General features: G+C 54.7%; 9 protein-coding genes across 9 annotated transcripts; 5 read left to right on the top strand and 4 right to left on the bottom strand.

Annotated features, from left to right (window-relative positions):
• Positions 1 to 1,962: 1,962 nt before the first annotated feature.
• Positions 1,963 to 3,560, top strand: ISF_05081 (hypothetical protein; the record flags this gene model as incomplete). Its single annotated transcript, XM_018848686.1, has 2 exons — positions 1,963 to 2,919; positions 2,979 to 3,560. The coding sequence occupies 2 exons, from the start codon at positions 1,963 to 1,965 to the stop codon at positions 3,558 to 3,560; spliced, it is 1,539 nt and encodes a 512-aa protein (XP_018704412.1).
• Positions 3,561 to 7,085: 3,525 nt separating this feature from the next.
• Positions 7,086 to 7,676, top strand: ISF_05082 (hypothetical protein; the record flags this gene model as incomplete). Its single annotated transcript, XM_018848687.1, has 2 exons — positions 7,086 to 7,240; positions 7,355 to 7,676. The coding sequence occupies 2 exons, from the start codon at positions 7,086 to 7,088 to the stop codon at positions 7,674 to 7,676; spliced, it is 477 nt and encodes a 158-aa protein (XP_018704413.1).
• Positions 7,677 to 8,721: 1,045 nt separating this feature from the next.
• On the bottom strand, positions 8,722 to 10,124 carry ISF_05083 (endothiapepsin precursor; the record flags this gene model as incomplete). The annotated part of the gene is made up of 4 exons (XM_018848688.1): positions 8,722 to 9,509; positions 9,559 to 9,683; positions 9,732 to 9,846; positions 9,896 to 10,124. The coding sequence occupies 4 exons, from the start codon at positions 10,122 to 10,124 to the stop codon at positions 8,722 to 8,724; spliced, it is 1,257 nt and encodes a 418-aa protein (XP_018704414.1).
• A 1,110-nt stretch (positions 10,125 to 11,234) lies between these two features.
• ISF_05084 (chaperone protein dnaK) lies at positions 11,235 to 14,330 on the bottom strand (the record flags this gene model as incomplete). Its single annotated transcript, XM_018848689.1, has 1 exon — positions 11,235 to 14,330. One exon carries the CDS (start codon positions 14,328 to 14,330, stop codon positions 11,235 to 11,237), a length of 3,096 nt encoding a protein of 1,031 aa, XP_018704415.1.
• A 711-nt stretch (positions 14,331 to 15,041) lies between these two features.
• On the bottom strand, positions 15,042 to 16,696 carry ISF_05085 (vesicular-fusion protein SEC18; the record flags this gene model as incomplete). The annotated part of the gene is made up of 4 exons (XM_018848690.1): positions 15,042 to 15,142; positions 15,206 to 16,187; positions 16,258 to 16,455; positions 16,526 to 16,696. 4 exons carry the CDS (start codon positions 16,694 to 16,696, stop codon positions 15,042 to 15,044), a joined length of 1,452 nt encoding a protein of 483 aa, XP_018704416.1.
• A 1,322-nt stretch (positions 16,697 to 18,018) lies between these two features.
• On the top strand, positions 18,019 to 19,091 carry ISF_05086 (fmHP; the record flags this gene model as incomplete). The annotated part of the gene is made up of 2 exons (XM_018848691.1): positions 18,019 to 18,345; positions 18,402 to 19,091. 2 exons carry the CDS (start codon positions 18,019 to 18,021, stop codon positions 19,089 to 19,091), a joined length of 1,017 nt encoding a protein of 338 aa, XP_018704417.1.
• A 138-nt stretch (positions 19,092 to 19,229) lies between these two features.
• Positions 19,230 to 19,983, bottom strand: ISF_05087 (kinase-related protein; the record flags this gene model as incomplete). The annotated part of the gene is made up of 3 exons (XM_018848692.1): positions 19,230 to 19,834; positions 19,882 to 19,911; positions 19,962 to 19,983. 3 exons carry the CDS (start codon positions 19,981 to 19,983, stop codon positions 19,230 to 19,232), a joined length of 657 nt encoding a protein of 218 aa, XP_018704418.1.
• A 406-nt stretch (positions 19,984 to 20,389) lies between these two features.
• Positions 20,390 to 21,908, top strand: ISF_05088 (Peptidase M24A, methionine aminopeptidase, subfamily 2; the record flags this gene model as incomplete). Its single annotated transcript, XM_018848693.1, has 4 exons — positions 20,390 to 20,429; positions 20,496 to 21,613; positions 21,700 to 21,786; positions 21,852 to 21,908. 4 exons carry the CDS (start codon positions 20,390 to 20,392, stop codon positions 21,906 to 21,908), a joined length of 1,302 nt encoding a protein of 433 aa, XP_018704419.1.
• Positions 21,909 to 23,633: 1,725 nt separating this feature from the next.
• ISF_05089 (protein MSF1) lies at positions 23,634 to 24,206 on the top strand (the record flags this gene model as incomplete). The annotated part of the gene is made up of 1 exon (XM_018848694.1): positions 23,634 to 24,206. One exon carries the CDS (start codon positions 23,634 to 23,636, stop codon positions 24,204 to 24,206), a length of 573 nt encoding a protein of 190 aa, XP_018704420.1.
• Positions 24,207 to 24,814: the final 608 nt, after the last annotated feature.

A 24,814-nucleotide genomic window follows, 5' to 3' on the forward strand; every position in this document is an offset into this window, starting at 1 on the left:
TCAGGTTGGCTTGCATGACACAGGCGCAGAGCTAGAGAAAAAAAAAAGGGGGAATTTTGGGGCGAGATGTTTGTGGTAGACTGGCTAGGATGCTGATCTTTGAATGGTAAGGCAAAGAATCTGGGGAGAGAGTTTTCGGGAAGTGGTGTCGGGACGTGAACCGAATCGAGTTGTGGGCGGAGCAAAACTGAAAGAAACGTGGCCTCGAGGCCGCGAATGCGTGGCTTTGCGAGTGGTGGGTGGCTCGGCTCGATCAACTCGTCATTGCCAATTCCCCTGAGATTGCCTCTATACTTGTTGCAAGCAAGTAGTTGGGTCTGTAATCTAACCGCGGTCATTGACAAGTTGACAGCTGGGGGTTGGTACTGAAGATTGGCAAGGCCAAGCCCGGCACGCACGTTGGCCAACGAGTGGCTGTGATACGCTGGGCAATTATTGTAGGCGCCGACCCAGAATACACTTATTTTGACGCAACAAATAGGCTTGGTGAACTAAAATATTCGTATTGTTGTACCACTCTCCGCACGGGAGGAAAACAGCACTAGGCGAGGGGACAAATGGCGCCTGTGCCGATCACCAGCTATGTAGGTTGAACTACAATGTAGATGCTGCTTGATATCCCGTAGATGCTCCTTGCATGTGCTTGGCCCTGCTGCAGCATGTACACTTCAGCTTGTTCAATATCTGTGTCAAATATATGATTGGGTGTTTGGGAGGTGTCCCGTCTGCGGGTGAGGCGCCACTGATGGTTGGCTTAAAAAAAGCCTCCTCGTACTTCGCACCTCGTAATGCCTGCCAGCAGGACTTGTCGGGATTCGTGATGGTATTGTTTGCCGGGGAGGTAGGTAACCGCCCCTCTTCGCGATCCCGCCAGTTATTTGTGAACGAAAAGAAAAGAAGAAAAAAGAGGGAAAAAAAGCTAATCTGATTTGCCTTACCGCGCTCGATTTCTCCATGCTTCCTGCCAAAACCCGAGTTAAAACAACCCAAGCAGCAGGACACGGACGGGCTGAGAAGACGACCAAAGCCACGTCCCAGGTCACGCCAAAAATAGTGCTGGGGCATAGCAGGGGATGAGAGACAACGCATCCAAGCCATCTTCAATCCTCTCACACTCACTGGCACAGGGACTCACTGGATCCACTGTCGGCAGCCCAATAAGGCAGGCAAAAGTCCACTGTAAAAGTTGTCCCTGGGTCATACAGCCGCTAAAGTTCCAGCCCGGGCCCGGTCTTTAGCGCTCATGGCGCTCCTCCGCCTCAGGCCCTTCCTCAGTGCCAGTCACTGTTACTGTGCTTTCCCGCTTTCCTTCCAGCTTTGGCTTTGCTGGCTGTGCTCCACCCAGCCAGCTATTGCTCCTGATAAAGCTCACACCATAATTTAGTACAATTTAGTAGGGAGAAAGTGAGCGAAAAAGAACCCTGACTCTAGAGGCAAAATAATGAAATAATGAAATAATAATTCAGATAAAAAAAGACCCCCAGAAAGTCAAGGGACCACAGAAAGGCCGCTACTCATTTACCTTTCCTCACTAACGTTAGTACGGAGTCGTGGCCCGCGTCCAAGCCCGGCACTACCTACATATGTACATAATGGCCTCCCGGCCCGTCGACGCACACTCAGTCTGATTTCCTCGTTTTTGCTGTTTGCTGGAAGCGCTCGCGTGCCACGAGATCAGATGTTGGCCTCGCACTGTTCTTGATCCAACCTCCCTCTCCCGCCTCTTCACGTCTTCGCCTCTTCGCCTCTTCGCCTCTTCGCCTCGCCTCCCGCCTTCTCGCACCAGCCACCATCACGTACCCGCCAAAAAGAAGGGATTTAATCGATTAAACTACCGGCTCCCTCTTTGGTATCTGGCCCTGTCGCTCTTTCGGACCCTGCCATTCACGGGCAACCTTCAAGCTCTTTCGCCTGCTTTTTTCAGCCAGCCAGCGCGTGTGTGTCATGCTAGCAAACGACAAAATGCTGTCCCGGCGCAACCTCATTATTGTCGCCGCCCTTACCGTCTTTGCGTTCACTCTGCTGCTCACCTCGCAACGCCTCAATGCACCGTTTGGTGGCCCCGACTATTCGGATGTAAGAAATACCCAACCCCAACCTCAGCCCGGTACCGGCACCACCGGCGGCAAGCAGCCCTCGCATACGACGCCGCATGTGTCGACGCACGCAGGCGCCACCATGACGGTCAGCGTGCCGCACGGCGACACCAAGGAGACGCTGCACTCGGTTCCGCCCGCATCCGCCTCCGCTGTCAAGGCCGGCTGCGAGGACTTCCCCGACATGTCCAACATCTTCGTCGTCCTCAAGACGGGCGCCTCCGAGTCGTACAACCGCATCCCCACCCAGCTCATGACCAATCTCAAGTGCGTGCCCAACTACGAGATCTGGAGCGACATGGAGCAGAGCATTGCCGGCCAGCACATCTTTGATGCCCTCACCGACGTCCTGCCCGCCGTCAAGGCCCACGACGACTTTGACATCTACCATCACCAGGCCAAGTGCCCCATCGACCAGGAGCACTGCAACAAGGGCTACGACACGGCCAACAAGGGCTGGTCGCTCGACAAGTACAAGAACATTCACATTGCCGAGAGCAACTGGGCAAACCACTCCCGCTTCGACTGGTACTTCTACATTGACGCCGACACGTACGTCTCGTGGCCGACACTGGTTGAGTGGTTCAAGCGCCTCGACCCAACAAAGCCCGTCTACTTTGGTAGCGTTGCTCTGCTCGCAGGCTTCCCTTTTGGCCACGGCGGTAGCGGCTATGCCGTCTCCAACGCGGGAATGAAGAAGATGTTTGACGGCAAGGACAAGGTTGCCAACAAGTACGACGAAAAGGCCACCACGACTTGCTGCGGCGACTACCTGTTTGCCTATGCCATCAAGGAAGAGGCTCAGCTGGACGTCCAGAACATGGTACGTAGCTATCACCTCATGTCAACACTGACACCCAATTGATAACTGACCGCTGCTAGTTTCCCACCATCAACGGCGAAAAGCCGTACTCGATGCCCTTTTACGACGGCCACTGGTGCCAGCCCATCATCACCATGCACCACGCCGCCAGCGAGGAGATTGACGAGCTCGACAAGTTCGAGCGCAACCGGCGCTTCAAGTCGCCCGTCCTCATCAAGGACGTCTTCCGCGACATCATCCAGCCCAAGCTGCGCGACTCGCACGACAACTGGGACAACCTCAGCGACGACGTCTACTACTTCGACCCGACCAGCCGGCAGTTCGATGAGACCGAGGTGCGCCTGCGCAAACCCGACTCGGAGCTCAACGCCGCCGAGCAGCGCGCACACCTCGGCTTTGACGAGTGCCGCGCCGCGTGCGAGAGCCTGTCGGCGTGCATGCAGTTCCGCTTCGGCAACAACGGCATCTGCGCGACGTCGACGGCGGTGCGGTTCGGCAAGCCCGCGCCGGAGGGCAGCGCCGGCAGCGACGCGGGGCGCAAGTCGGGCTGGATGGTGCAGCGCGTCAAGGAGTGGGCGAAGAAGCACGACGATTGCGGCGCGCCCAAGTTTCCCAAGCTCAAGGATGAGAGTGAGATTTGAAGGGGCCCTGGGACTTTCGGGATCGCCCAATGGGGCAACAAAATATCGCATAAATGCCGAGCCCGCATTCCGAGACAATTGGGCGGGTACGAGCGAACGAAGACGCAGCGGCTCTCGCCTGGTGTAGAGGGTGCAAAGGACAACGGCGGAGGACACTTTCAAAAACCGAGGGCCTTGGCAAGATAGAAAGAATGTGCCTCGGTCATGAGCATGAGAAACAGGAGTTGGAGGCAATAATTTTGAGATTTTTTATACTGCTATTTGTGGCACAGCAGGCCTGCGATACCTGTCTTCAATTCCTGTATTTTTTTTTCTATTTTTTTTCAATGGCTCTTCTCCTTGGATAACTGGTAGTCGGGGCTAGGGAGTTTTTCGAACATGACGTTTCTCCATGGGTATCTAGAGATGACGAGGAGCTTAGCGCGGGAGGCTTCTTGATTAATTTACGCATATTACTACTAGCTCTTCAGATCTGCGTGTTAAGCGCTTGACCTGCATGCATCTGGGAGGAAATTGCAAGAGGGTGGGAGGGGGTTGTGATGTTAGCCGTGGCCGTACTGGTAAAATAGCCAAGCAAAGCTGGTGGACTTTCTTGATATTTTTGGTCCTCCACATTGGGGCCAAAAAAGGGGGTTTGTTTGCATGTTGCTGCCGAGAGACAGGGGGCGGATAGGCGATTTCGTGTTAGCCTTGTACGTGGGCTGGGCAACCTCGGGCGAAACATGAACGATCGTCGTGTTGTCGATGTATGCCTGAGGAAGAAGCAGTGCGCCTTGTGGCTGGGACTGGGAAGGTTGCAGCCGTCAGAGATGCTTGAAGCCGTCATCGAGGTGGTTGCTGTTGAGGATGGACGGGCTTCCTAGAGTTGGCCTGTGCTGACTGAGATTGATTGCCGGCGCGAGAGAGCCGACCGTCGTGGCGCATGAATTGAGCAGGAGGGCGTGTGCATCATGACGCCGATTATTCGCGCCTCCGGGTTTGTAGTGTGGACGGCGGAGAGGGAAGGGGGTTTGTTGATGACTGCGCGCATCATCATCGAGATGTCTGCGAGCACCGCCGTTGTCCATGGATACATACATGTGCACACGACATGATAGTTAACTTTAGAACTCATCAGGGCAAGTAAGATTGCAATACGAGTGGACTACTGAATGGATGTAGCGTTGTAGGGCCGATTAAATTAATAGAACCCTGGGGAAGGGGCGGGCTTGGCTGCTAGCAAGGGATAGGTGGTGGTTGATTGAGGTTGCATAAATCAATGGCGAATCTGTCCTTGGTGTTGTTGTGTTAAAGAGATGAAAGGAGGGAAAAAGTACGGGATGCAAATTACAATTCGATGATGTATTCATGCAACGAGGTAGTGAGTTAGGAACGTAGCCGCAGTGAAGCTACGTCTGCAATCTATCAATGTGGGTGGACTGGTATCCCATCGACGGCTCTGTCCGCGTTTGAGGCGCTGGAATTCCGCAGCGAAATGGATAGATGGGTAGTACGGATGACGGATGACGGAGAAACGGACTCGACCTAGCCCAAACAATGCATTACAGGTATGCATTGGTTGCCCCTTGAGTAAGACACTGCAATTCGGCCAGTGACGTTATAGCGCGTGCGGCTGGCACGCAGCATGTTCAGACGGGAGACAGGTCGGGGCCTTGCAGGTACGGGATTTCTGATGCTGAGCAGGGCAACGCATTTTAGCTGGAGGATGGGACGCCCGAATGGGCCGTGTGATGTGCCTGGTGAGGGAGGAGAGGGGTCCATGTCGGGTCAGCGATGATGGGATGACTGTGCCGAAAGCTGAAGGAGGCCGCGTTTCAGCGGCTGCCATGCATGCCTGGTTGATCTATTGGTAAAGACCGATTTATGCGCTGTGGTTGAGATGACTGGGCGCGCATCATGACTGGGTGTCTGGTGGTTGATTAGGTCGTGATGGTTATTAGTACAGTTACCAGATACAAGTAACTATAGTACTAAACTTACCTCCCCCCTTGTGGGGGCGGTCGGGCGTCCCTTATTTACAGCAGAGGTACCTCTTTAATGGCAGCGGCTCTGCATGCACTTGACCAAGTGCACATCTGCTGACGGATGTAGCCCGGCGTCGAGCGCGTTCAACGTGATCAAGATAGCAGCACGATAGTAGCAACGAAAATGTGACCAAGGACGGGCACGGCTGATGCGCTGGTAAGCCACGAAATGCAGGGTCTGGTGATGGCCATTAATAGACTTGATCAAATACCCCCCTCTGACACTACTAACGAGCTATTGTCATTGGTACACATGTCAAAAACTAGATATTCTCTCCGTGCCTGGTTGCTCGACCAGCACCCCTTTTGCCCTTGTATTACTGCACCCCCTCCCTCCTTGCCCTGACCACCTCGCAACGAAATTTGAATTAATCTCCTCCCATATTAAGATTGAACAGCCCCCCCGCCCTTTCAAGTCTTTGACTGGCCGGGTTCACTTTTTCGAGGGTTCATCTCCTAATCTGCCATCTCCCGCCGCTATTTTGCTGCTCCTCCCGTTCTCGACTCTCCCTCCCATCTCTCCCTCTTATCTCGTCTCTTCTTCCTCTTCCACACCTCTCTCAACATCGCTTCTTCTTCGCCAACTTGAAGATAATTACAACAATCACAACCTATCAACTCGAGACTGCCGCAAACCACATCGACAATTCGTCTTGCACCCCTTTTTCAAATTTGATACCCACATCTACCACCGCTGCCTCCACGCCTGCGACGTCATAGCCTCACCCCTTCCGGGAACCAACTCGACAAGAAGACACAGCCGACCCGAAAATATCACATCCTTCAATCCAAAATAACGAACCGTTCTCGAATACACCAAACCATAGTCATGGACGCTACCACTACCGAACGTACCTTTACCGACGAGGAGCTTGACCGCGAATGGAAGCCCACCTCCCGTCGACCTCTGTCGTAAGTACCTACAACCCGTTTGCTCTTACTTCCGACAGCATCGCATCCCCTGGTCTCTCCTGCCCAACCCTCTTGCCTTGGAACATCTCACCTGGGTTGCATTGCATGATTAGATACGCTTGCATCTCACCTTACCTTGCCTGCATCGCCGTGCCGTGCATTGCCTCGCCGCCGTGGCTGGCTCACTGCCTCTACAAACACCAACGTCGTTTACTACAACCACCCGCTCTTGTTCCAAGTAGAGAGGAATCTCGGGCCTTGCATTCCTCCCGCCACACCACACATCGGACGAGTGTACCTGATACTTGGACTATCCCCAGCCTCAACACCCATTTCCTCGTACTCCCTACCGCCCGCCCGCTGACTTGCCCCGAAACATGATCCTTATTCTGCCATCCACACCATGTGGAGAAGGACTGGTTGCTGCTCTCCCATCCTGTTTCTTATATCTGCTTCCTTCCAGCTGTCCTTCCTTTCCTTCTCTCCTCTCCATCAATCCGTCAAACCGTTCAGAACTCAGTGCATCTATCATCCAAACGACCCCAATATCATATCCAGCGCATTCGCACAGCCGCACAAGATGACCACCATGGATCACCAGGAGATGCAGTCCGAGAAACTGCACCGACGGCTAACCCTCAACTACGACGACAGGACTGTTGCTCGCTCCTTTTCCGACGAGCTCATGGACATTTTTCGGATTGACAACTCTGTCGCCGACCTCGACCAGAAAGTCGACACTAGGTGTGTACACTTCCCCCGTCATAGCGTCACCACATCACCAACAGCAACAACATATCATCGACGCCGGCCCAAACTCAAAATCTCACTCTAAAATCAACGCTAACCACTCGACAGACGAGCCAAGGTGAACCGCAACACTATGGAGCTTGCCTCCCTCGAAGCCCGTCTCCGTGAGATGGAGGAGCGTCTTAAGCAGAGCCAGCGCGTCCGTCCCGATCTCGCCGTCAACACGTCCGACGTGTCCAAGCAGCCTCCCAGCCATCCCCCGCCCCCGCCCCCGACCAAGGACGACAAGGCTCGCTCCCGTCCTGGCACTGCCCGTACTCCCCAGCACGCCCCCAGCGCTGGCAACATGCCCCCTACGCCCGGCGGTAGCGAAGGTGAATACTACAATGCGTCCACTGGAAGTGAAAGCCAAAAAGAACAGATTCGCTAATTACATGCCTGTTCCGGCCTCCGCAGACGGCGATCACCAGTAAATGATATATTCAGCACCCTGCAAACCAACAGCTCATCCAAGACCGAAGGCTACCCCCTGGCTGCCCATGACTCCTATCCTTTCACAAACGATGCATGGATGATATCAACGCGGTGTTTTTGCCCATTTTCATCTCATTGGACTATCTATCCCATATCGAAACGGGTAGCTGGCAGTTCAACGCCCTCTCGCAAATTGCATTTATGCGGCCATCACCATTCACTTCTCTTTTAAGTGGCTGTGTAACCTATTCATTTATTTAATACTAGCCGTCGACTTCTTCTTCTCCGTCAGTCGCCTGCCTTCCCTCTTTTTTGCTAGTTCCAAGCCTCGCGAGCTATGGCCAGCCAGAAGCACAGCAATGTATATTCGATACCAATACCACATACAACCACGGCCGCGAAATCAAACCTTTTCAACATGATGACAAGAGACAGACTTGACTGGATTCTTTCATTTTCTATATCAAGGCCAGCTGCAAACAAGTTCTTTTTAGAAATCACCACACCAATTCGGTGAGGCCGTTGACATCGAAGAGGTCTCCAATCACTGTTGTACCAATAAACACTTCTATTGTTTTTTTTTGCTTTGAGAAACCTTGTGGGATACGGTTCAGAGAGCTGCAAACGGGAACGTGCAATGTTGCTTGCAGATGGGGACAATGTGGTGGACGTCAGGGAGAGGGCTGGTCGTGTTTTATTTTTGGCGCATCATTGCATAGTATGATTTCTCTCCAGGATACCAATTATTGACATTGCTTGCTCTGCTCTACATGTGACTGTACTTTCTTCAAATGTATGTTGCATTCACTGCCAATGACCGTTGTTTTGACGCTCATGAAACACTAGCAAGCCAAGTTTAGTTTACTCAATAATGGTCGTATATTCTCCTGATTCTCATCTGCTCCCTGAATCTGCTGTCTCTAGGTACAAAGCAAACATAACGAATGAAATAAAATAGTCGAAGCAAGTAGTAAAATAAATAACAAACACATAACATAGTTTTACATCTCGTCGGTAAGCACCTTGTTCGCAAACCCGACCCGCCTCTTGTCCAGGTCAAACGCGACAAAAAGCGCCTTGAGCATGACGTCGCCGAGCACCACCATCTCCAAGCCCTCAGCGCTCTGCATGCCGCCCCAGCAGTACTCGCCCTTAGCGTCCGAGGGGCCGTAGTTGAGGTAGCGGCCCGGGATGGTGAGGACGTGCTCGGTACCCGGCAGCTTGAAGAGGAGGTCAGGCAGCTTCTTGGCATTGGCGCAGGGAAAGGTGTAGGCACCGGCGAGCTCGGTCGACTGGCGCATGCCGGGGACGCTGTACCAGTAGCGGCTGGCGAGGGGACTGGGGAGGAACATGAGCGTGGTGCCCGTGTCGATGGTGCCATTGAAGCGGAATTGCCACCAGGTCTGGTCAGGAACGACCCACGACGTTAGGTCAAACTCGACGTCCCAATGGGGACTCGCGCCGGTGCTGTTTAGCCAGGTCAAGTTGTCGGCAGCTTTGGCCATGTCAATGCGGCCGAATTCGAACCGGCCGGTGGCGTTGCGCTTGAGGTCGACGGTGAAGACGGGCGAGTCGAGCAGCGGTGTGAGCATGTCCACAAAGGTCGGTACGGGAGGGTCAATGTTGTTGCGTAGCCTCTTGGCCAGCCCCATGATGCCGCTCATTTCAATGTCTTTCTCGAAGCGCGAGGCAATGGTCTGAGCGGACTGCACCGTAGCGTTGACTACCTCGATGTTGCCGAATCGAATTGTGTCGTGATATACTAGGCCGAACGCAGCAGTACCATCCACTGAGGGGATTAGCATAGATACAATGAGAGGAGTTTGCTTGCTGCTTACGGTAGCGAACATCCCAGCGAGAATTGTTGAGCAGGGATGAGGTATGGGAGTCCTTCGGGTGATATTGAGGTGCCCACGGTCCGTTTTTGTTGACGCGATATTTGGTATCCGTCGATTGCACCCACCTGTCTGTGTTAGGGTGTGATCATGCAGACTGGTTGACAAAAACTTACACATCAGCGGAGCCGGTATCCAACGCCATCTTGACAGTCTGTGGTGGGTTACCAATCTGGATGTCGGCCAGGTACAGATCATCGTTGCCCATAGGGTGGACGTCAACGAGGCCATCTATAGGTGATCAGATCAAGCTTCCTTGTGTATGGTACTCGCAGCTTACTATCCTCTGCGAGGGAAAACCCTGATGGACCGGACTTCTGAGCGCTGCCGCCCCATTTCAGCCTTGCAGCGGCCCAGTCGCGCTGGAAGTCTCTCTTGTCCGTCTGGCTGCGTGCAACATCGAAGGAAAAGGAAGAGGGAGGGGGACTCTGCGTATCGCGGACGGGGAGCGCCGAAGACGAGGCAATCGAAGCCGCAAACGACAGAAGCGACAGGCCCTGCCAGAGCATGGTGATCTCCAAGTGAGGCTTAAGGCAGGTAAGCCTTGGGAGGGAAGAGTTTGCGTTTGCCAAGAGTGTTCTTTTATGTTTGGAAGAAATTGAACTTGTGCTTTGAAGAAAGAAAGGGATAAAAGGAAAGAGGAAAGGAAGCGAAAGACTAGATAAATGATGGAATCGTCTGAATGAAACGAGTGACGAGATTGATAGCGAGCGACAGAGGTGACAGACGGGGTTCCCAATGGCAAAGTGAGAAATGAGGGAAGAAATGGTGTTGCAGAGAGAGAGAGAGAGAGAGAGAGAGAGAGAGAGAGGATGGGAAAGGGGATCAACAAAAGTGAACCGTTTGTACTATGTAGATTTCGTTCAAACATAAACAGTTCAAACACGCTATTGAAGGAAGACCTCTGGCAAGCGGGTAGGTACAAACGGATGTGACCTTGGCAGCTGCCGGCCGTCTGCCAGCTGCAAAGCGTTGTCAACCCAATATCATCCCCATTAATAGCGGTCAATCAATACGAGGCACATCCATCAGGAACAATGCAGCTCGCCGCCCTATCACCCCTCCGGAGACGCCATGTACTTTGCGCCAGCCCGCTGCCCAATCTGCGATCGATCTGTTGGATCAAAAATCCCTGGGCGTTTTCTCGTATCTATCGCCAAAAACGGCCGCCACGTCCTCGCTCCCCCCTTCTCTTTGATCAATCCTGGTGCCACGTAGCACAGCGCAACCGCGGCGTAGAGGAGGCACTGAGAGAAATGAAAAGGGCGAGCAAGGAGGAGTCCTGTGCACATGGCGTGTGCTTCATCTTCACACCTTTTCCATTCTAATATTACCTACCTAGGTATGCAACAACCCGAGCCGCTGCTGCGGCTGCTACTGCACCACCAGCACGACACACCCAGCCCACCAGCCACACAACATGCACGACAGTGTCAAGACGAAAATGCCCGAAACCTCTGTGATAAAACGGTGAAACATGACTTTTTCCTGCCCCTTTCTAGCTAGCACTAACGCAAGAATTTACCTCCTATTCTATGAAAGCTCTCTCAAGTGGTACATATATACAGTTTTGATGTGCTTCACCTTTGTTGTCAGGGTCGCACTGATGTCGTCAACAGTTATAGCTCGTCATGTATTTGCTCCGTATTGTCATCCTTCTTCTTGCTCTCGCCCTCCGTCTTCTTCCCCTCGCCCTCCTTCTTCCCCTCTTCAGCCTGGCGCTTGCGGATCTGATCCAGAATCCTGTCAAGCTCCTCCTGGTCGATACCCTCGCCAAACACTTCGGCGTCAAGGTCACCGGCCTCGAACTTCTTGCCCTTGCCCTTGCCCTTGCCCTTGCCCTTCGACTTGGTTGGCTTCTTGGCCTTGGGCTTCTTGGGGTTGAACGTGCGGATGCCTCTCATCGCAACCTCCATACTCGCCTTGGTCAGCTTGTCCTCCTTAGCAGCTACGTCGCTGCTAAGAAGAACGGGGTCCTCAGTGGCGCCAAGTTTGTCTTGCTTGGTCTCCATCTCCTTCAGCCACTGTCTCGTCTCAGTGTTGAGCTTCTCAATCTCGGTGAGGTCCTCGCGCTTATATAGGGGTGGAATGGCTGCCGCAGGCTTTTCCTCCTCTACCTCTTCTTTGGGGGCCTCGGTTGCGTCCTCATCTTCGAGGCCGTCAAAATCACCAGTCGATGACTCGGCAGGGGCGGAAGAGGTAGGGGTGGAGCTAGAGGCTGCAGAGGAGCTGGCAAGATACTCCTCGTGGTCGTCAATTTGCTTGTAGATGCCCTCAAGGAACTTATCCGTCTGATCCAGGATAGTCTTGAGCTGTTTGACAGCCTTGGGTCTCGCAGTTGACTCTTGAACACGCTTCTGAATCGGCTCGGCAAGGTCTTGGAGCGACTTGAGCTTGGCCGTCAATTCGTCCTTGGTGGCAGTTGTGCCGTCCTCGTAAAGCCAGTCGCTAGCCGCCCTAGCCTTCTCAGAGAGGGCAGTGCGCTCTTTCTCGGTGGACTTGGCAACGAAGTCATCATTCTCAAGAAGACTGCTAACCTGATAGGTAAATGCCTCGAGCTTGTTCAGGGCATCCTCGCGTTGAATTCTAGCCTTATCAGAAGCGGCAAAGGCCTTGAGTCGGTCCCTGGAAGTCGTGAGCTCTTCCTTAGTAAACTGGGGGATACCGGCCTTCTCGATAATAACTTGGACGGGAATGTTGACAAGCTCCTTCTTCTTAACATCTTCCTTAGGCGCTTCGACTGCCTCAGTCGACTTGGAGTCTTTGGCGTCGATAGAGGAAGAAGCCGACTCAGTAGAAGATGAAGAGCTCTCAGACGTCTCGGACGACTTGGACGCCTTGGACGTCTTGGACGATTTCTTGGACTTGCTAGACTTTGTAGGCTTTTTGCTGGATTTGGTAGCATCCGCCTTGCCGTCGGTACCATCCTCAAATGACTCCTTCTTCCCAAATCCAAAGAGGTTCTTAACACCGTCAATCAGAGTCTCCTTAACCTCGGCCTCACATTCCACAACAGCCGAGGCGACCGCGACCTCACCATTCTCGCTGGCGAGCTTAAGAGCCAGCTTAAAGACGGTTTCGGAGTCGACGCACGAGGGATACTTGTCTTCAAGAGCAGCAGCCGTGGCAGTCAGGTTCTTAACAGAAAACGTAGCAATAGTCTGGTCTTCATCGCCGACCTGCTGGAAAAAGCTACCGGAAAAGTCCTTGAGATCGGTAAACGAAAGCTCCTTGGGAACACCGCCAAGAGGAGAGGCGGCAGTCCAGAGACGCTGACGCTGTTCCTTGCCCTTGGCGTTGGTGTACTTGATGCCGGCGTTGTACATGGACCCCTCGGAGATGCGAATCTCCTTGACGCGGAAGCTAGGAGATAGCTGGGCACCACGGAAGCCAGCACCAAACACAGCAGCCTCGTCAGAGTTGACGTTGGAGCGAATCTTGTCAGCGGAGCCGATAGCCTTTTCAAGAGCCTTCTGAACAAAAGGGGTTCTCGTAGCGCCACCGTGGAGGATAATAGTGTCGATGTCGACGATATCAAGTCCGGCCATCTTAAGAGCGTTGTTCACAACGGCGGCAACTCGGTCGGGGAAGTCCTGGGCCATGGCCTCGAAGTCGGCACGCCCCAGCTTGTACTTGAAGTCGACATCCTCATAGAGACCTTCGAAGCTGGCGCCGGTATTTTGGTTGGCGCTCAGGACGTGGCGTACGCGCTCCGCTTCCTTGATAAGCTTGGCCATGGCACGTCCGTGGGCCCGAACGCCCCCCGAGGTGGCAGAGATCTTCTGGGCCGATTTGGACTCAACAAACTGCGAAACCATGTCATCCGTGATGAGATAGTTGAGAGCGTCGCCACCGAGTGTGCGGTCCCAGCCGGCGCCGAGGGACTGAACCTCCTGGACGGTCTTGTTGTACTTGCCAACGTCTTTAACGTTGCGGCTCTGGAACTTGAGGACAGTGGCGGTGGTGGAGCCGGCGCCCATGTCAAAGACCAGGTGGTGCTCAGGCTTGGCACCCTCGTTGATATTAGGGAATTGACGGCTGGTGGCGTAGTTGAGGCCAACAGCCAGACCGTCGCTCATGATGCTGAGGACCCTGAGGTTTGCCATCTCGGCAGCGAGCTGGAGGGCGCGGCGCTCCTCAGTGGTATAGAAGGGCGGGATGGACATGACGACGGAGCGGACAGACGAGCCCTCGCCAGCGAGCGCCTCGGCGTTCTTCTGGATGCTCTGGAGCTGCATCGCCAGCAGCTCCTCGACCATCCAGGACTCCTCCTCGGCGGTGAGCGTGTTGGTTTTGAAGGACGGCGTGCCGCGCGAGGCGTGTGCCTGCAGCTGCAGGGCCGGGTGGCGCGCGGCGTAGTCGGCGACGATGGCGTCGCCCACGGGCAGGCCGAGGATGGTCTTGAGGTTCGGATAGACTTCGCCGGGGAAGCGGGCGGAGAGTGCGAGGGCGTCGGCGCCGTAGGCGCGCTCGGGGAACTGGTCTGGCTTGGCGCCGCCGGGCGCGGGTTTGAAGGCGACGGCGGACGCCTCTTTACGCCGCGAGTCCTTGGTCAGGACAATGTCGAGGGGCACGCCCGGCTTGACGAGGGCGGCCTTGATGTATTCGGTGCCGAGATCGACGCCGAGCACGGCCGAGACGGCCATGACATTGGCAGAGAGGAAGAAGACGGCTCCGAGGAGCGCCATGAGCGATGATAGGCGTAAACGCGCCATGGTGTCGGCTATGTTGTGGTTGAAGCTTCGTTTGAAGCGGTTAGAACAAGGTGAGAACGGCGGTGTCTCTTGGTCGGCGCGGGTATCAAGGAGAGACGAGCATCGAACAAAAAAGAGAAGGAATGAGGAAAGACGGAACGTGACTAAATGACGCTGAATATTCAATGGCCATTAAAGTCCATACGACTCAATTGCTCCAGGAAGTAGGCAGACCAGCCTCTCTTTGTCGTGATGATGAAGTAAAGGTTGATGTGGCCAGAGAAGCTCGGCGACAAAGGACAGCATGCAGCTCCACATCGAATCGGGTAGTAGCCTCAGGGCGAGTACCGAAAAGGACAAGTTGCAGAGTTGCTTAGCGCAAGAGGTACTAGCGAGGTACTTTGTATCTGGACGCATGGTACAGGCGCCACCACGCCGCGCCACAAGTCCCTTTCACAGCTTGCCTTTTACAGGGGAGTAAAACATCTACAACCTGTCATTGTCCCCAATAAAACTAGATTGCAAAGTTTCAATGAAAAAGATTAAGTTGATTCCAGTTGATTTATACAATTGGGGTAAGTTGAGGCGGCAGTTTGCGGATAGACAGCAGCAAACTGTGAGAACATGGAGAACGAGGTAGGTAGGTATAATTCATTACGCATAACACTGTATCATTATAAGTAGGTAGGTAGCACTAACATTACAATTCTCTCCCGCGTATTGACGCTGGGACTACGCCTGTGGCCCGACCTGGGCGGCGTTCAGTGCCACCTCGACGTCTTGACGCCGGAACCCAGGAGACTGACCCAGGCAAGTCGAATTCAACATTAAACCTAGCAAATGAAGCTTGTAAGAATGGCGAACGTGAGTAGTGATTTCTGTTAAAGTTTTCTTACCTCGTAGAAATAACGGAACGTTTACATCGCCGTGTGACTCCTTGTTGGGTTTCATCCGCAGGCTGACGCCCCTCTCAAGGAGGTAGAGCTCTAGGTCCTGCATGTCAAACCAGTCACCCTCGAAGCGCTCCTGTAGGTTGGCTGGCACGTTGGAAGGATCCATGGGGACGGTCCAGGCGTTGTTGCGGACCGTCCACGTCGAGCACTGATTCGCTGTGTTGGCCCAAGGCAGCGAGAGTGGCACAGATGCACCGCTGCTGCCACCACCACCACCATCAACACCGCTGCCGCCACTAACACCTACACCGGCAGCTGAAGTGAGGAGGGCGGGGGAGTAGTGGGTGCCGGCGCCGCCGATGCTGAAGAAGGGCATGCCGGGCTTGGACTGGATGGCATTACTTTCGTTGCTCCGGCAGAGCCTTGACTGGAAGAGTGCGGAAAAGAAGGACAGCAGCTTGTCGCGGCTCATGAGCTGCAGCGGAAGGCCAAAGTGGCGGTGTAGGCGGGTGGTCGAGAGCGTCGGGTCGGCAAGTGCCAGGTAGCCGTAGTAGACGGCCGACGTAGCTAGCATGTCCATGAAGGCGGCGACGGTCATGCTGGTGTTCATGTCCGGGTACGGCTTGTTGCCGAATATGTTCTTGATGCCGGTAGGCTTGTTGGGCACAGAATGTGGGATGGAGGGTGGCGCGGTAGGCACAAGGGCCATGCTAGACGCCCCGGCGCTCTCCGGCTCCGCATTGCCACCAGTCTCCCGGACAAGTGTGAGGCACGTGGACAGGGCATCGCGTAGACGGCTCGTTAGCTCGCTCTGGCAGGATAGAATGTTGGAGCCAATGAGCTCCTCGCTAAAGGAGAGCACGACGGTGCTCATGTTCTCGATAGCGCTCTCGAGCTGCTTTACGCGCTCCTCGAGGTAGGCCGTCTGTGATATCTTGCGTTGGCGGTACGCGCGCTGCGCTTCGCGGATTTGCTTCCGACGACGCTGGGACAAGGAGACGAGTTAAATTTATGTGCGCGGTAGGAGAAGGGAGGGAGGGGGGCTTTCGCTTTACCTCGCCAGGGCCTTCATTATCACCAGGTTTGCGTTTCGCGCCCGCGGCTTTCCCTTGCCCGGGGGTCGCTTTGCCTTTATTCCTTGTGGTCTTGTTATTGCTATCGGGAGACTCGGCGTCGTCGTCGTTCTGCTCAAAGGAGTCGGCGTCGTCGTCTTCGAGGAAGACGGTGCCTGTGCCTGCACTATTGGATGGCGACTGTTGGCGCAGGTATGGTTAGCGATGGTTTGTAGGCAGCCCCGTCGCCGTCGGGTCGGTGTCTACCTACAGGACCACTGTGGTTATAGTTGGAGGCTGCGCCTGGATAGAATGTTGACGAGAGAAGTCGCTCGATGTCGACATCTTCATTTGGGCGTGAGACGTGCTGGACGTGTAGGTGCAACGGCTGCTGCTGCCGCTGGTGGGATGGGAGGCGATTGTTGCGTGAGGGGTCGGCCATGTCAGGTACAACCTATGCGGCTAGGTGGTGTGTGGTAGCAGGTGTATTTGGGTGTATTTGGGTGTATTTGGTGTCGGTGGCGTCTGCGTGACACATGCGAACGAGCAGGTGAGAATCTTCTCTGTTAGTCTTTCTTTCCTCCTTCACAAGACTTGTACGGGAGTAATCAAATTGTATACCGCCGTTTAATTCTTTTTCGTTGAGAATGCGCCAATGCTTGCATGCGCGTACCGGCACTTTATTTTAGCGCCGAATCGGAGGGCGGAGCAGCCTCGGCCCAACCGGTGCAACCGGGGCGGAGGTTTGGACGATCCCTGCGGAGGACGGGGGGCGCGGCCCATGACGACCGGCCTGGCTGCCTGGAAAAGGCGGAATGTTCTGCCGACAAGGAGTTTAGCGAGTCAATGCCCGGAGTTTATAATTTATTAGAGTTTTGACTGTTTTGTGAGACATGGTGGTGTTGGTGGGGGAAATGACCCCTCCCTCCATGCTGAATGCGGACTCGTTATGCTGACTCGTCACATGTGAATCTGATCTTGTTGTCCAAGCACTTTTGTACAAGCAGTAATATTAGATGTCAGCTGAGGATGCTTCTTGTGGTTGCTAACATATTGGGAGACCAATTGTCGAAATATGGTAGAATCGCAACAAATTTCTTGTTAGCTGCATCAGCCACAGAGTGCGACTCTCACGAGCTGTCCCCTGAGGCAACTGCCCCTCACTTGCGGCCACCCATGAGCCATGAGCCCCTTTGGATCTTCTTATCAGTTTGCCAGCATGAAAGCGGACCGGTTAGAGGCGGCGTACTAAGTATTTTTAAAAGAACAGCCCGACAAACTCCAACGGGTTGTTCCAGCCGGCCCAATTGTTCCAACCGCGTCCAAGCACAGCGATCGGACAAAGCCACGGGTTCCATCGTCTGTGGCTGATGTTTAGCCACACCCTATTTCTTGGGCTGAAGTCGCCCTTTGGAGGCTACGCTGCTTGGAACGTGGCAGTGACTCGGCACATCAAGGTGAAACGTGGGCCGCAGCCAATTGAGTTGTCAGGATCTTGGGCTCCTCGAATGCCAACCTTTAGTTGCTCCAGCCCACTGTTTGGGGTCGACATCGGCACATCCCTTGGTTGGCCGCCAGACAGCAAACAGTTATTAGCGCTCGTGCACTTGTCCTCTTTGGCCGTGGCGCTCGGGAGCTTCATTCGCCGAGCTCAATCTCGATGGACTCATGTTCTGCTTGTTTGCCCCTGGCTTCCTTGTCAGGCTTCTCCGCAACGCTTCCCACGACCTTCAACAGTATAATATCGCATAATCCGGTGCAAAAATGACCGATGCCAAGGCCGACTCGGCCACCGTTCCTCCTGCCGCCACTCTCTCGCAAGACACGGCTACAGCCCCGCCACCGCAAGCTGGCAAGACCCTTCCAAAGGTGACGCCCCCAACGAGCATCGACATCGACAGCAAGCCCAGCGACTTTGACGGGCAGCTCGCTACAAACGATGAGATACCATCCGATGCCACGCTTGCCAAGGTCGCCGACTATGTCTTGCTAGACAAGTACGGCAAGACGCATACCTTCCAGAGCCTCTACAACAGCCCTAACGGTCCCCGACGAGTCTTGGTGGTGTTCGTCCGCCACTTTTTCTGCGGTGTAAGTCAGATTTCATCGAGCCCCTACACCTATGTACTCCCGCGTTAACTTTACAGAACTGCCAAGAATACATTCGCACCCTCGCCGAGTCGATATCCAACGACGCTCTTCTGGGGCTCCCTGTCAGCACCTCCGTCGTCATCATCGGCTGCGGCAACCCACAACTCATCGACATGTACGTCGAGGCGACCAGGTGTCCGTTCCCGCTGTACACCGACCCCAAGAGCGTCCTCTTCGACGCCCTCGGCATGGTCAAGACGCTCGCGCTTGGAGAGAAGCCCGCCTATATGAAGATGGGCTTCCTCAAGGGCGTCTTTACCGGCATGGGCCAGGCCCTAAAGCAGTTACCCAAGGGCCTGACCCTCCAGTCTGGAGACCAGCGCCAGGTCGGCGGCGAGTTTCTGTTCGAGCCCCTCGACCTGGTCACCCCCATCACGACGCCCACGGACGCCCAGGGCGGGGCCGCCATCATGGAGGCCTGTGACCCGCGGCCCATGCAGAGCGGCGCGGGCGGCCAGCTCGAGGTCAAGAAAATTACCTGGTGCCACCGCATGCGCAGCACCCGCGACCATGCTGAGATTCCTGAAATCATGGAGCTTCTGGGCCTCGACGGTCACGGTAAGCCGATCAAGGATACTGCGCTGTGGGAAAAGACGATCCGGGCCAGAAAGGGTACGGGCCTGTCTATGGCAAGCAAGCTGAACGAGCTAGCAGCGGCACAAAACGCAGAGGCGGGCAAAGCATGATTGATACAGTAGAGCGGCACATCATTCGAAAAGCGCAGTGCAAAACATTGTGGTTTCTTGCTTTTCAAATTTCTTTCTCTAATGCTCATAGCCAATGATTCCCCTTTATTATACATGGCTGCTTTCCACAACAGTACTTCAGGCCACTGGAGCCCAGCTGTCATCTTCGGTGCTGTAGATGATTTCGTGAATTGGCATTTTGTTGTCGATAATCTCCTTGCCGTTTATGAGATCGTTCTCGTCTGCGCGCTTGTATCCATCTTCAAGACTTGTCACAATGCCCGCCTTGACATGTCGGAGCGCCAGTCTCTCCCTCGCCTGGTTGAAGTCAACCTCGACAAACCAAAGCTCATCAAAGAGCGCCGCGGCTTCGCGCCACACATCTGCATTAAGTGCCACATAATTACCCTCGACGACGATGATGCGCTGCGTGGGCGCAATGACAATGTCGTCCTCCTTGGGGTCCTTGACCGCGTGGTCAAACGAGGGCACCTTGATTTCCTCGCCCATCGGGGCATTTCGCAGCTTCGAAATCACGGCCAGAAACTTGGAGGCGTCAAAGGTGAACGAGGCTCCGCGGCGGGCGTTGTACAAGGCGGCGTCTGATTGTGCCGAGAGGTAGCTCCTTGGGTAGTGGAAGCCGTCCATGGGGAGGAAGGCGACGGGTGCGGGAGAGCCGGGAGCCTGCTTTGCTGCTATGGCATTGAGACGGGAGGTGATCATCTTTGAAAATGTGGTTTTGCCTGCTCAGTGTAAGTCGGACAGCCATGACCCATGATGCGTCACATACCGGAGCCGGGGATGCCAGCGATGCCAATTACTGGAGTCCAAGGTTAGAGGTGATAGGAAGACATTAGGCTTCGTACATACAGAGACGCCCATCCGGAGGCATTTCTTGGTGTTTTCGCCACACCGTCTCAGCTAGTCTTTGTACCTGTTCCTCCATCTTGAACGCGTAAGATGCTGTGACAAGTTTGTAGCTGGAAATGAGGCGTCCGGCCGAAGCTAGCTACCCCGCGGACTCGAGCCCCACGCACCGTGTTAGCACTGACGATTGCCGCAGCAAAACTCCCAGAAATCAAGCAATTGGCATCATAAATCTTTTTGATATGTACTGAGATTGGCTGAATCGCACAAACTATTCACGTACTTTTATCATCCATAGCGGTGCATACCCCACACGTCATATCGGTACCATCGGCGCCAGGCGGGGTAAAGTTTTGGCGGCGGTTCGATACGGGAACCATTTTTTTCTTCTTCACGCCAGAACCCCGACATAATCACACGACACGGGAAAGATGGCCGCGCAAGCAGAGGAGGCCCTCAAAGGGCTCAAATGTACGATTGAAATGTCGTGGACTTGGACAATGAGCAAAAATCAGAGCTAACCTGCAATCCGGACAGTCGCTGATGACAAGACCGATGGCAAGCCCGCCGCCCACGACGAAGAGGACGGCGACGACTCCGAAGAAGAGCCTGCCAACGGCGCTGACGCGGGAACCGGCGCCGCCAAAAAGAAGAAGAAGAGAAAGCCCAGAAAGAAGAAGAAGAACCCGACGAGCCAGACGGAGCCGCCGACGGTTAAGCTGAGCCTGCTGTTCCCCAACAAGACGTACCCCAAAGGCGAGGAGGTCGAGTACAAGGACGACAATCGTTACCGCACGACGGACGAGGAGAAGCGACACCTGGACAACCTCAACAGTGACTTCCTGAGCGACTACCGCGAGGCGGCCGAGATCCACCGACAGGTGCGCCAGTACGCGCAAAAGTCAATCAAGCCAGGTCAGACTCTGACCGAAATCGCCGAGGGCATCGAGAACAGCGTGCGCGCGCTGACGGGCCACGACGGCCTGACCGAGGGTGACCCGATGGTGGCGGGCATGGGCTTCCCGTGCGGGCTGAGCCTGAACCACTGCGCGGCGCACTACACGCCCAACGCGGGCAACAAGATGCTGCTGCAGTCGGCCGACGTGATGAAGGTGGACTTTGGCGTGCACGTCAACGGGCGCATCGTCGACTCGGCCTTCACCATGTCGTTTGAGCCGCAGTACGACAACCTGCTGGCGGCGGTGCGCGCGGCGACCAACGCGGGCATCCGCGAGGCCGGCATCGACGCGCGCGTCGGCGAGATCGGCACGGTCATCCAGGAGACGATGGAGAGCTACGAGGTGGAGATTGGCGGCACGACGTACCCGGTCAAGAGCATCCGCAACCTGACGGGCCACAACATCTTGCCGTACAGCATCCACGGGACCAAGTCGGTGCCGATCGTCAAGAGCAACGACCAGACCAAGATGGAGGAGGGCGACGTCTTCGCCATCGAGACGTTTGGCAGCACTGGCAACGGATACGTGCGCGACGACGGCGAGGTCTCGCACTACGCCAAGAACGACGTCGGCCATGTCGACCTCCGTCTGAGCTCGGCCAAGACGCTGCTGAACGCGATTAACAAGAGCTTCGGCACGTTGCCGTTTTGCAGACGCTATCTGGACCGCATGGGCCACGACAAGTATCTTTTGGGGGTAAGTCTTTTTTGTGCCTGCCGTCTCTGAATCTGGGGATGGCATGGGCAGGAGGGAGGTATCAGAAGGCTGACGAGAACGAATAGCTGAACCACCTGGTGGGAGCCGGTGTTGTCGAGGCGTACCCGCCGTTGGTTGATAAGAAGGGCTCATACACGGCCCAGTTTGAGCATGTGAGTAGAGAAGAATTGTGCCATTTTTTTATTCATGGCGAGCAGCTTTGCTAACTATATCGCAGACCATTCTGATCAGACCGACGGTCAAGGAGGTCATCAGCCGCGGCGAGGACTACTAGCTTCACATTGTAAAAGCAGCTATGGACTGAAAGCATGTAGCCGGAGCTTTTGCTTGAGGGTTAAACTTGATGATATGAAAATGAATAAAAATAAAGCATTGCCGGATACGGAACTGTGTAGTGTGCGCCACCTCTTTGCCCTATACTTGTAACTGGGCTGCGAACCGCCAGACATGTGTGGTATGTGCTGCATGATGCTGCCTGCCTGCTCAAGGCCTTCCTTATTAATCGTTCGGCTTATGAAAATATAGACGCAGCGCGGCTTGGCCATGCAAGCGCCAAGAGCTGTGGTCAAGAGATACGTCATTTGCAGTGGCCAGGGCCTCAAGAAGCAGCCTGTCCGCTATGGCTTTCACTAACCAATGATGTTTCTTTATCTACATTGTCTCGCTGCAGCATGACCTGGGGTTGCATTGCAGGACGGACCCGTATATGCTGTAGGCCATGAGTTAAGCCGATAGCTTGCAGCCACGTCGGGGCCTATCCCGGCGTATCAGCGGCTGGTCTCGGGCCTGGCTCGGCTTCGCCCATTTACCCGCGCCGCGTTTCCCTCGTCCTGTGTTTCCGATAGGCCCATCGCTGGCCATGCTATGTGAATTGGGCATGTTAATGTCATCGACGGAGCATAAGCGAGTATACGGTAGCACAGCACGGCATTGTAGTTACATATCACCGGCGATAAGAGCAAATGCAGTACCTAAGGTATGCCAGAGTCTACCCACTGTATTAGCTCCGATGTAGGGGACGGGGAGTAATATAGTGTCAGAGGTGCCATAAGCGGCGGCTCACTCATCTGTGTGCCGTCCCGCAGGTCCGGGGTGGCAATCGCTACATTCTGAGGACAAAGAAAAGGGTACAAAACTGTTCTGTTTTCTAGCGTCGATAACTTCCCCGTGGGCAAGCCGCAAATTGCCACCACAAAAAAGAAGATCTCCGAGCCTATTTGGGGCCATTCCGGGGCACCGAATGCACTCTGGGTTGAAGCTCCTCTTGTCTCGCATGCAGGAGGAGAACTTGGATGGCTCCGGCTCATTCTCGAGCTAGACAAGGCGCTAAGCCGCATCAGGCCGTCCAGGGAGGACATACAGCCAATGGTGAGCTCTTGATACATGTTTTAAGTGGACTATGCGGCTTCTCAAATTTTTCCCTCCAGGCGTCGCCGGCCGCGTGCAGCCACATTACAGGGCAGTGAGCCACTAAAATTCTGAGCACATGCTGGAGAAAGCTTTGCGCCACCGAAAAAAAAAAAACGCCGCTCCCCTGAAAAACCCGCATCCGAAGTCGTCGCCTTTTTTCTTTGCCTGACTCCTCTTTAAAACTACCACTGCCCCGACCACACACAGACGTACCTTTTTACTCGTCATTGCCTTCACCACATCGACTTCCCGGACGAATTATAGACTTTTTGCTTTTAATCATTTAATCATTTTCTTTGTCATTAGCGAGGAAAATAGAAAAGCAGATTGACGATTTCAAAGAAGACTCGGCTTCTTTACGACCACTTGGAAGCACTCGATTTCTGCGTACCACCAAACGCGCGCGATATAGAAGAAAGAAACGCGCCGACTACAAGAAAGAAGAAGCCCAGTGCTATCTATTCCTGAGGCATTCAATCTTTTCTTCGCCAATCCCCTTTTTCTGGACGCCTCCGCGACACGACCCGACCTCGGTCGCCTCCTTTCCCCCGACACGTCGCCACACCTATAGCGCATAAACACAGCCAAGATGAAGGTTTTTTCCAACGCGGTCACCTTCAACTACTCCTGGGACGAGGTGTCGACCGCCAACTGGCAAAAGTACGGTCCCTGGAACAACAAGTCTGAGCACGTCATCGCCGTCGACACGCTCTCGCGCCGCGTGGACCCGGCCACCGGCATCCTGCGCACCGAGCGGCTCATCGCGTGCCGGCAGTCGGCGCCGGAGTGGCTCAAGTCGATCCTCGGCGGCGGCAAGCTGGACGAGAGCTTCGTCTACGAGGCCAGCTACGTGGACCCGGCGACCAAGACGGTCACCATGGTCAGCCAGAACCTGACGTGGAGCAACCTGGTCAGCGTCCAGGAGGAGGTCGTCTACCGCCCGCTCGGCGACGGCCAGACGCAGTTCACCCAGACGGCGAACATCACGGCGCTCTGCGGCGGCTGGCAGCGCATCAAGAACTCCATCGAGGACACGCTGGTTAACAGGTTCCGCGAGAACGCGGCCAAGGGCCGTGAGGGCTTCGAGCGCGTGCTGGAGATGAGCCGCATCGTGTTCGCCGAGGAGCGCGAGAAGGCCCTGCGCGAAAAGCTGGCCCTATAAACGGCAGCTCCACGATGACTGGGGTCGGTGACCATGGGGATTTGCCGCTGCTGGCATTCATCCCTTGTCACCGATCTGATTCAATTCGAGAACATCGAGAATCCTCCGAACCCCCGACTGCATATCCGAATGGAGATTTCTCGCCAAACACACCCAATCCTCTCTTTTCGTCCCACGACTCCCAACTTTTGATTATTCGATTCATAGCTTGGCGCAAAGGCGGGAGTCTTTTTCCTCCTCACAGCATATACACTATTTTTTCGGCATGGCGTTTGTTGGCTTCATTTTTCATTTTAATAGATGATAGAAAAAGTTTTTATCCTGGTTGATAGCACTCCTCTGGTGTATCTAGAGTCGCAGAGCTTTTTTATCTTTTATGTAGCTGCCTGCGGAGATGAGGCGGCCTGCTTTTGGGGGTGCTAGGATGGCGAGGGAACCTGAGATGGCTCTGCCACGCCTTGTACAGATAGACACGGATGAATGCCTACTCTTACAGACCCAATTTTTCTTCTGGCGCGTGAATGTCATCGATCAAGCTTCAAAAGGAGACACCACGCCGGCGATGGCGGTTGATTTGCGCATCGTCCTCCGCCGGAAGGCTCGGGTTC

This window comes from Cordyceps fumosorosea, assembly GCF_001636725.1.
Source record: "Cordyceps fumosorosea ARSEF 2679 chromosome Unknown scaffold_11, whole genome shotgun sequence".
NCBI lineage: Eukaryota > Fungi > Ascomycota > Sordariomycetes > Hypocreales > Cordycipitaceae > Cordyceps > Cordyceps fumosorosea.